At 32.4% G+C, this 10,958-nt stretch overlaps 1 protein-coding gene across 1 annotated transcript; it reads right to left on the reverse strand.

Annotated features, from left to right (window-relative positions):
- Nucleotides 1-2,505: 2,505 nt before the first annotated feature.
- LOC139528911 (transmembrane protein 199-like) lies at nt 2,506-10,870 on the reverse strand. Its single transcript, XM_071325149.1, has 6 exons — nt 10,661-10,870; nt 5,265-5,341; nt 4,889-4,981; nt 4,098-4,128; nt 3,367-3,494; nt 2,506-2,778 (listed from the first exon to the last, which is right to left on the reverse strand). Exons 1-6 carry the CDS (start codon nt 10,839-10,841, stop codon nt 2,698-2,700), a joined length of 591 nt encoding a protein of 196 aa, XP_071181250.1. The 5' UTR covers nt 10,842-10,870; the 3' UTR covers nt 2,506-2,697.
- Between the last annotated feature and the right edge of the window lie 88 nt (nt 10,871-10,958).

Here is a 10,958-nt window from a genome sequence, read left to right on the forward strand (position 1 = left end):
GGCTGTCACAACGACAGCAAACCGGATTTGTTAACATTTATTTGTGTCCTGGCAATATCACAAGAACCATTACTGATGAATGGTGAAAGTGAAAATCGTCAATATCAAATTTGACCTCCATTTTGTCATCAGTATCAACATATTAAAATTTGAAAAGCTTAGATTGAATGGTTCATGAGTAAATGCAACAACCTGAATGGAAACACCATATTTTACGATCTTTCAAGAACCATAACTCCTGAACGGTAAAAGTCAAAATCGTCATTATTGACCTTGACCTCTATTTTGTCATCAGTAACAACATATTAAAATTTCAAAAGCTTTGGTTGAATGGTTCATGAGAAAATGCACGGACACGACGGGAAAAAACCATTTTTCAATCTTTCAAGAACCATAACTCCTGAACGGTAAAAGTCAAAATCGTCATTATTGAACTTGACCTCCATTTTATCATCAGTAACAGCATATAAAAATTTCGGAAGCTTTGGTAGAACAGTTCATGCATAAATGCACGGACACGACTGGAAACTCCATTTTTCAATCTTTCAAGAACCATAACTCCTGAACGGTAAAAGTCAAATTCGTCATTATTGAACTTGACCTCCATTCTTTCATTAGTAACAACATATTAAAATTTGGGAAGCTTTGGTAGAACAGTTCATGCGTAAATGCACGGACAACTCCATTTTTCAATCTTTCAAGAACCATAACTCCTGAACGGTAAAAGTCAAAATCTCCATTATTGAACTTGACCTTCGTATAGTTGTCAGTAATAACATATTAAAATTTCAAAAGCTTTGGTTGAACGGTTCATGAGTTAATGCACGGACAACATTTGATTGCCGCCCGCCGGCCCGCCCGCCCGCCGTACATCCCCAAATCAATAACCGACATTTTTGTCACAAAAATCCGGTTAAAAATTGAAACTTCAAATTCAACATTTTTGATTTGTAATGGGGCATAACTCTAGTAAGGTAAAATTGACGCCACCAGAAATTCATCATGATCTGTGTTTTGTGGTAAAAAGCATTGTTTATAAGTTTCATAACATTTGCTTATCCTGTTCAAGCAAATTTATTATTGAAGGTAGTTCACTCTGAGGTTGTGGTCATATCAACTTGAACCTTAATACACATTTTCATTATTAAAGTTATATACCAAATTACTGTTTTGACACTTTTTCATTGTTCTCTGAACATACATAATTTAATAGCGTGAAATTAGAACATTCTCGAGTTCAAATATTTGGTTTAGGTAGCTTACATTTTGACATAGGACTCGGACTTCTCTTGAACTGAATTTTAATGTGCGTATTTTTATCAATTACTTTTCTACATTGGCTAGAGGTATAGGGGGAGGGTTGAGATTTAACCCCGCCGCAATTTTGGGCCTGTCCCAAGTCAAGAGCCTCTGGCCTTTGTTAGTCTTGTACGATTTTTAATTTTAGTTTCTTGTGTATAATTCGGAGTTTAGTATGATGTCCAGTATCACTGTACTAGTATACTTATTTTTAAGGGCCAGCTGAAGGACACCTATGGGTGCGGGAATTCTCGCTACATTGAAGACCCATTGGTGGCCTTTGGCTGTTGTCTGCTCTATGGTCGGGTTGTTGTCCCTTAGACACATTCCCCATTTCCTTTCTCAATTTTACAATGAAATTGCAGGCACATCAACTTGCAACTTAATACACATGTTACATCTACAGCTTTTGGTGGGAGGGTTGTGCTGCTGAGTACTTTTTTTTTCTAATGTTATGTTTTCTGTATTTTGTACTCAGTCTGTTGTTTTTCTGTTTGTCTTCATTCTATTTAAGCCAATGGGTTGTCAGTTTAATTTTGACTTATGATTTTAAATGTCCTGTTGAAAGCTTTGCCTCTCTTTCATTGTGAAGTGAAATTTTACTTCTATGCTAAATTGTGATTTTGACCCAAACATAATGTTTTACTGTACATTGACATATGATAGTGTGTAAACCTTTGTCTCTATCAGTATCAAGTTTTTTCTTCCATGACACAAAAATTACTAGATTAAGTCTAACACATCCAAATGAATGACTTAATTTCTTCATGATGCATAGCTTTGATTTGAATCCTTGTCCAGGATTGACAATACTTTTTGTCCTTTTGTGTTGTTCCATTTACTCTTCAAAGTTTGTATTAGGTTTTGGATTATTAACTATGTTACCATCCCCGAAGAGACCTCAGTTGTCCAAACACACATCAAGTGCAATAAAGTTGGTATTTTGTAAAGTTATTATGTGCATGTATGTCTCTTATCAAGTTTCTAAAAGATCTCCCCAAGAATTAGAAGTTTATGCTTTTGCTTGTTCACCTGTACCAAACAGTATTTGAGTATGGAAATTGAATGATTAATACTACACGTTCAAGCGTCAATTGTCTGGGCACTTCAAGGAAGGGATGTTTGTCAGTGGAAAAGTCCTGTACAGATTTAACAAAAAAGTTATGGATACTCATTTAAGTTGTAGAGAAAACAACAAATCAGTCATATATTTAATCTCTGTTTATTATTTCAATAAATAAATAAATAATAAGTCTTGATTCTAGCACCAAAGTTTTCTACAATTCACTGTCTTCCTTGTGGCTTGACTCGGTCTATAGTCCATGGCATTCTGATTGGTTTGGCTCCATTCAGTTTCATGTGATTGCACTGTATAAACTGGATTACCTCCCTTTTGTGTCACCTCATGTCCTCTTTCACTAAGAAATAAAGGTCAGCAAAGAACACGATGGTACCAAGTACTAATCCAGACATCAATTGCTGAAATACAAAACAGATAATGGACGTACTGGTGTAGGAATTCAAGAACCTACCTAGACCTCAACACATTTTGTTTTTGTTAAAAGACTATTTACACTTGTATGCAAATTTATTTGCCATTACATAAAATCACACAGGTTTCCGTAAACTTTGACATCACAATTTATAACATTTGACGTTACAATTAGAAAGTCATTGTTGCTCGACGTCAGAAGGTTATTCAGAGTAGATCAAAGGTCATTCAGAGGCAAAATACAGCTAAATACCAAAAGTGTAAACACGTTTATTGCTATCTAATTGATGAATACACTAAATCTTATTTTATCTAAAGCTTATGTCTACAACTATTTAAAACTAAATCAAGTGTTTTTAAAAATATTTTGTTTGCATTCTTAGCTGTTTAACAGATGACTTCATATACTGCATTTCAACAGATATAATTAGACTGAGAAAAACTACCTTTCAAAATATGTCTGTTTGTATAACAGATGACTTCAGGTACTGTATTCCAAAAGATATACGGTAATTAGACAGAGAATAACTTTCCTTTAAAATATCAAAATGTCTGTAGCATTCTGGTTAACTTACCAAAGGGAAAGAATCTTGTCCAGAATCAGCAAAGGCATACTTTGTAGCCATGTATCCAAACACAAAAGCCCCGCCCACTGTCAATACAAAGTTAAACACTCCTATCATCTGATTGTTCAGTGTTTTCACTGAAAAATAAACATAATGCAGAATTAATGGTGTTTTAATTTTTGTACGAATAACCCTATAGATAGATGAATTTGAAAGATTTAAAATATTTCAGACAAAAGTCATATTTGTTTTAAATGAAAGTATTGTGTATGAGTTTCATAAAATTTGGATGTAACAAATGTAAGTTTGGATGCGGAATCTAAAATAAAATAGCAATTTTCCAAGTTATAAAAGGGCCTGACTCTAGAACCTTAAGTTATTTACTACCTAAATTTGAACTCTGAGAGTTTTGGTTCTTAGCAATGTGTATGTGTTTCATTAATTTTGTATGAGGCAATCTAAAGTTAGCATGCGGAAATGAAAATGGGTGAGATGGAAGGCCTTTTTTTAAATTACAGATTGTTCAACTTTATATAAGTAAAACAAGATGTTGTAACAGCGAATACATTTAGGGACACAAATAACTAAAATATATCTAGAGGTCGTCATATGGTCTTCAACAATATGGAGCGTTTTAAAGTCATTATAGTATGTATATATTTTATTTTTCTAAAATTTCTGTTTTGGTAACTTTTGCTATGCTAAACAAAGAAGTTTTTTCATAAGGGGAGATAACTTACATTCTTTTCCTATTGAACCTGGTTCATGAACCTGAAAATAAAAGGTTTATATTGATCATTAGTCTAATTTGAATGAATACATATTATATAGTATTATGTTTCTCGTGTAACAAACTACATGTGTGTTTTGTGTTAGGGCATCAGGAAAGACCTTAGATACAAGTTTTATCTAATGAAGTAATTCAGACACAGAACTACTCACTAAATTCAATATGAATCAATGAACCATGAAAATGAGGTCAAGATCATAAGAATCCAGTCAATATGAATCAATGAACCATGAGAATGAGGTCAAGATTATAAGTATCCAGTAAGAGTGACATGTACACCAATTATATTCTAATTAAAATAACTGTAGCTGAGATAACTAAACCTAAAGCTTACTTCATCTTATATCAATATAAATGCCTTTTCACCTTGAAATGAGGCCAAGGACAACTCAAATGTGCCAGATGGACATCACAGATCAACAGTCAAAAATGGATTGCCTTGAATAACTACAATACGATAGATATCTTAAGCTTTTAATTTAAATGGTCCACCTAAGTATCATAATGCCAGTATCACTGATTAAACTTTGTAGTCCCAGGTACATAAATGATCTTTATTACTTGTACAAGAAGTAGTAATAATGAAAGTTTTCTATTGGGAATCATTTCAATTTGTGTTATCTTAAACTATACAAAGATTATAATAACATAAAAAGAAAATATGGTATGATTAACAATGAGACAACCCTTCAGAAAAGACCCCAAAACGTCTGTTTTAGCACTATAATAACTATAGTTTACCTTGAATGTTCCAACATTTTTTGTCATCTTTTTGTAGTCTTTGTTTTCTTGTTGTGTCTTCAGTTTCTTAATTCTAGCTTCTAGTTCTGGATTCTAAAAACAAAAACTTGTGTGAAATGATCTTTTGGTATAAAATTACTAAGATTTTGTTCATTTCATGCATAACATTTGTTTCAGTGAAAATATTGTATTTCCTAGTCAATTACATTAATAAACTGACATTTCCCTCGTGAAAAAAATCCTTTACATTCACTCCTCTGGTGCGATATAGAACAGAAGATGAAGTTATAAACAAAACAAGAACATGCAGAACAAGATATAAGTTCCTTAAATTTCTGAGGAAGGTTAAAGTTTAAAAATATAATAAGTAACTTACTCTTGTAGGTGGAATGTATTCCTTTAAAATAAGGTCGCTGTTTTCTAAGAGTTCATTTAAATATAAACTGCATTTTTCTGAAAAGGAAGAATTGTTTTATCATTAAATGTTACTTATTTGAAAAATTCATCAACTGAAAAATTACAGTATTATTTTCGTATGGTTGATAATGAAACATATACACTTAAGCTGTGTTTTTGTCTTCGACAGTAACGTGATCATTGACACCATCAATTGACATGTCACATTAGGTGGTAACAGCAGTCACTTTTCAAATGTTATAAATAATATCTTGCTCAAATCTTTCAAAGTCACGAGGATGGGGCTCCCATAATTTGGCCACAAATTGTCAAATAGGTCATCCAGCATGTCTATAACACATATCCTATTAACATCCAGCATGTCTATAACACATATCCTATTAACATCCAGCATGTCTATAACACATATGCCCTATTAACATCCAACATGTCTATAACACATATATCCTATTAACATCCAGCATGTCTATAACACATATCCTATTAACATCCAGCATGTCTATAACACATATCCTATTAACATCCAGCATGTCTATAACACATATCCTATTAACATCCAGCATGTCTATAACACATATATCCTATTAACATCCAGCATGTCTATAACACATATGTCCTATTAACATCCAGCATGTCTATAACACATATGCCCTATTAACATCCAGCATGTCTATAACACATATGTCTTATTAACATCCAGCATGTCTATAACACATATATCCTATTAACATGATTAAGGTGAACATGAGGGCATCCGCAAAAAATTAAAATTACCTTTTAAATCTTTATCTAAGTAACATCAACTTAAATATATACTAAATATAAATGTAGCTAATAAACAGATTGCATAAACATTCAAAATGTTTCATGTTCTACTGGTTCTACAAACTGAATAGTTTCCAGCGCTACACATTAGCCACCTGCTTGCATAAAATTTCATGAGTTGTCTACCTTACATTAAAATAAAATTGACATTCAGGGGGAGAGGAGTCTACATAGTTTGTTGTAATACATAAATGTTGTTTATTGAAATATAATAAACCAACATTTTGTTATTTAATTTTAAGTACAAAATTAGCCAGAGTCTCTGATATAATTAGAGGCATTCTTAAACTGAGGATGCTTATTCAAAGAAGATGTAGTAGTCTAGCAGATTAATTTTATTTAAAGAATATATACAACTTTTTAATATGTTCAAAATAGTCTCTCATAAGTCAATTTGTTAGGCTGGGTATTGAATCAATACTATAGATTGTTTGAAATACCTAATGTACTGCATATATAAGTTATTGAATAATATCAACCCTGACTGATTACTATAAATTATGATATAACCCAGTATGAAAAGAAATAAAGAAACGAAAACCAGGGAAAGTGTTGGTGCTCACAGGAATTGGGCCGAACCATCCAAATTCTCATTTACTAGTTAGGTCAAACCTAGTCCACATAATTATGACGTCTTGATCGGCTAATAGTAATATAGATTCTTACACTGCAACAAGTGTATTACGATATTTCTCCACTCGAGACAGTTAAATTTTATTATTTAAAGCGCGAGGCTTGCCGAGCTCTTTAAATAATAAAATTTAACTGTCGAGAGTGGAGAAATATCGTAATACACGAGTTATAGTGTCGGAATCTGTTTCTCTAATGCTTTTTATCGTTCTTTTTCAAAGATTTTCAGAAAATTGTGCTCTTTATATGCGACGTCATCAGGCAAGGTCGCCTTTTTTCATGACGTCACAATAGGAAAATTGAGAAGAAAACAAAACATTTTGACGTCATAATCAAATTTCGACTAATCATTTGCCGAGAACAGATTTTTCACTAGTGAGGAGAAATATTTTTCTCACACCGGTCAGGAAATGTGAAAATAGCGCAAAAATTAGAGAATCATATTTTATTGCTTGACACCTTTGTCATGACAGTCGATGTAAGGTGATGTAATAATGCGTCAAAGCACAAAATCATATAAATATTAATAGCCTTTCAAGACGTCATAATTATTTTGACTAGGTCAATTTAAGGCGTTAAAACAAAAAAATATGGCTTTCGCGTCGATCCGGCCCCACGTCGATCCAGCCCCACGTCGATCCGGCCCAAATGTAAAGTCGATCCGGCCCCAATAAAAAAATATATTTATAAGGAATAAAAATAAAGATATAAATTAAAGTAATTCATAAATGTTTATGATTTTTGTTATAATGTTAAAGGTGTACGGTAAAAAAAAAAATTTCTTCAGATGATGTGAAAGACTATCTTAATTAATATGTTTTTATATATTGTCCTCTTGAACACAAGTATGTGTCTGAGGTTATGAATGAAATCTTGAAATCTTGCTAATCCAAATATTCAAAAACAGTTATTTGATATAAAAACTAATTTTGATATTCAATTAATTTTGTAGTGACATAGAAGACCCAGAACTTCCAGATAACGTTGTCGGTAACAGACCAGTAACTCAGGGGCGGATTTAGGCGGGGGCGTGGCGGGCGGGCGCCCCCCTAAAATTTGCAAAGCATGGGTTGACTTCAACATATTTAAGTATCAGAAGAGACCATTCAATCTTTTTTAACATTCAAAGTATATAAAACAGTCAGTTTAACAGAATCAACGTGATTACTAATCAACTGACCTACGCTTTATTAAAGTTCTATAAATAACTTCAAAGGAAGGTGTCAAACGCGGAGCTGCGTTTGACGACAAATATAATAGGTTTTTAGCAGTTAAAGAAAAACAAATGTTACATTGTATTTGCGGTTTTTATAATCAATTTGTTTGATAATCGAAGTTCCAAAACATCCCTTACTCACTTTCACAATTTCATCATGACACGGTCAAGCAAACAGTGAGATTCTTTTATAATATCCCGGCATAATAAAAGATAGAAATACTGTTTCAAGCGAAAGGTTAGTTTATTAATTTGTTTCTTTGTGTCTATATTTATTTCTCACTTGCAAGCTAAATATTTAGCCGAATTCTGTACCATATTACTGTATGATGGGGATCCCAAGAAAATAAATATAACTGCGTAAATGCATCTCATTCTGATTTTAGTTGTGTGTGGCGAACACAGTGAAGTTTGGCACGAGCTCCGAAAATCAAAAAAGTAAAACACAGGTAGTATGAAAGGACAATTAAAAATCGCTGGTAAAAGTAGAAATTTTCATTTGAAAAATATATTGGTCAGGTGAGCAATTGTGATCTGTCTCGTCTCACTTTGCGTCCGTCTGTCCGCCCGTCTATCTGTAGATTGTTGTCAGGTGTGGATTAAGGCGGTTTCAGCTTGAAACTTTAATTTCTCGCTAATTTTACCACACAATAGTTCGAGATATCTACATTTCACCCCTTTAGAAGAATATTTCAATAGTTTTACCTACAAAAAACTCCAAAATTTTTTCGTCTCACTCCGCTCGGCGAAAATAAAACTTTGCGTCTGGAAATCCTGGATCCGCCCCTGGTAACATACCACATAGAAGAGCAGGGTAGTAAGAGAAGATTCAAGAAACTAGTTAGCAGTGACTTTTTGCTTACACAGTCAAGGTAAGTAAATAGTATAATCTAATTCATTGTTAAGAGCGCAAAATAAATAAAAAAAGATAAGGTTTGAGTGCCAATAACTGGGCTTATACTTTTTTTTATATTAATTGAGCATGAAATTGGAGAATAAGTAAGTGACAGTGTAAAACTGTTAGTGTAAATGATTTAAAAGTTATATATATTTATGTGAGTGTCAGAGATAGTTAGTATGTATGATGTTATTGTTATATTTTAGTAGTGCTGATATTATATTTTAGAGTATGAAAACGTGCATTCAGTGTCATTGTTTTGTTATTTTCTTGCAATAAAGAATAATAATTTAATTTTGGATGTAACGCTTCTTCTGATTGGCTGACGTTATTTTGTTATGAGCCCATATACATAATTTAGTCATGTGACCGTGACGTCATCAACGTTTTTTCATGGTTTTCTACGGTTTAAAATGGAATTTAGAATTAAATTATAAGAAATGACTGTAATATTTCTTCTGTCTATTCGAAATAACATAAAAAATGTGGTGCACACTGTTAAATAACCCGCTACGCGCGTTATTCAGTGTGCATCAAATTTTTTATGTTATTTCTTCATTGACAGAAAAAATATTACAGTCATTCCTTAAATGGATACTCATATAACTTGTGTTTTTTCTACACACAACTATTCAAAATACTGTCAAATTTATGAAAAATATATCGATATAGGAAGATGTGGTGTGATTGCCAATGAGAAAACTCTCCATCCAAATAACAGTTTATAAAAGTAAACCATTATAGGTTATTATTATATACACCAAACAAAATATCAATCTATAAAGACCTTGTTGATATTATAAAAAAACAAACAAGTAAATAGAAGCCTGTGATGTTACCTGAAAAAAATACAATTTATAATTATTATATACACCAAATATAATTAAATTTAAGGAAGTAATGAATATGCCAAAACAATCATATTTGAAAAAGCTATGTACATTTATAAGGCATATTAATTCATGTGTGTGTTCTCCTGGCTAAGTTCAACTTATATTTGTAAATAGTGTACATATTATGTTTTCTGTAATTTATAATTGTGCTATTTATTACATGTAACTTCTGTATACCATTGTATTGACGAAGGTTTGTCAGAATTAAAATATATACCAACCTAAACCAGAAGATCAAATAATCAGGATTTGATTTAATTAAGTGATTACAAGTGGCATTACCTTAGTTCACAATCATCAGACAATTGTTGAATAAACAAACCAATTATAGACTCATATGATGAGTTAAATTTAATAGCTTCCAGTGGACTGTAAATATTTATTTAGATATTCTGTGTATGAACAAAAAGAAAATGAAATCGCCATGAGTTAAAGTTAAAGTTATCATGGAAAATATTTTCATATTTTAAAATATGTTGAAGCTGCTATACAACCAACGACACAATAACAATCATTTTCGTATCGATTTAAAATAGTTCTTTAACTGGTACTCCAATACTTCACTTACCTGTTGTCATCCATCATCGGACACTTTTTGCAAATTCCATTTATACTGTGTCACAAATTCCTCCAAGATCAATATAGTTATTTCATATTTTATTATGGGGCCGGATCGACTTGGGGCCGGATTGACTTGGGGCCAGATCGACTTGGGCCGGATCGACTTTGGGCCGGATTGACTTGCGGCCGGATCGGTTTGGGGCCGGAACGACCGGATACCAAAAATATGATAGCCTTTCAAGACCTCATAACAGATACAACAAACAAAGCCCTGAATTTCTACAAAAACAAAGTTTTATCTTTTTCATAACAACTGATCATGTGATGTGTACCTGGTTTTCTGTTTTTATATGCAAAATGAACAAGTTTGAATGGTATTTCGGTGTTCTTTTCATTCTTTATCAAGTATTTTTTTATTTCTTCTATCTCATTTGTTGTGTCAGTGTCCAGTGCTTCTGTTACATCTTGAAGTAACTCTCTGATTCTTTCTGTAACTTTCACTTTTGGTTCCATTCTGTACCGGAAATGAAAAGGGTCAATCTTATTTTTACTTTTAGGGTTATCAGGTTTCTGTAAATGCACATTTATTTATGTGTAAATGCTTACAATGTTTGGTGACTGTTGAATAAA

The sequence above is a fragment of the Mytilus edulis genome, chromosome 6 (genome assembly GCF_963676685.1).
Source record: "Mytilus edulis chromosome 6, xbMytEdul2.2, whole genome shotgun sequence".
Taxonomy (NCBI): domain Eukaryota; kingdom Metazoa; phylum Mollusca; class Bivalvia; order Mytilida; family Mytilidae; genus Mytilus; species Mytilus edulis.

What these genes read in the sequence shown, in the direction of transcription:
- LOC139528911 (XM_071325149.1), bottom strand. Translation starts at nt 10,841, where the DNA reads ATGGAACCAAAAGTGAAAGTTACAGAAAGAATCAGAGAGTTACTTCAA. An exon ending in AAAATGTTGGAACATTCAAG is followed by an intron (nt 4,129 to 4,888) that starts GTAAACTATAGT and finishes TTTTATTTTCAG; the next exon opens with GTTCATGAACCAGGTTCAAT. An exon ending in GACAAGATTCTTTCCCTTTG is followed by an intron (nt 2,779 to 3,366) that starts GTAAGTTAACCA and finishes TTTGTATTTCAG; the next exon opens with CAATTGATGTCTGGATTAGT.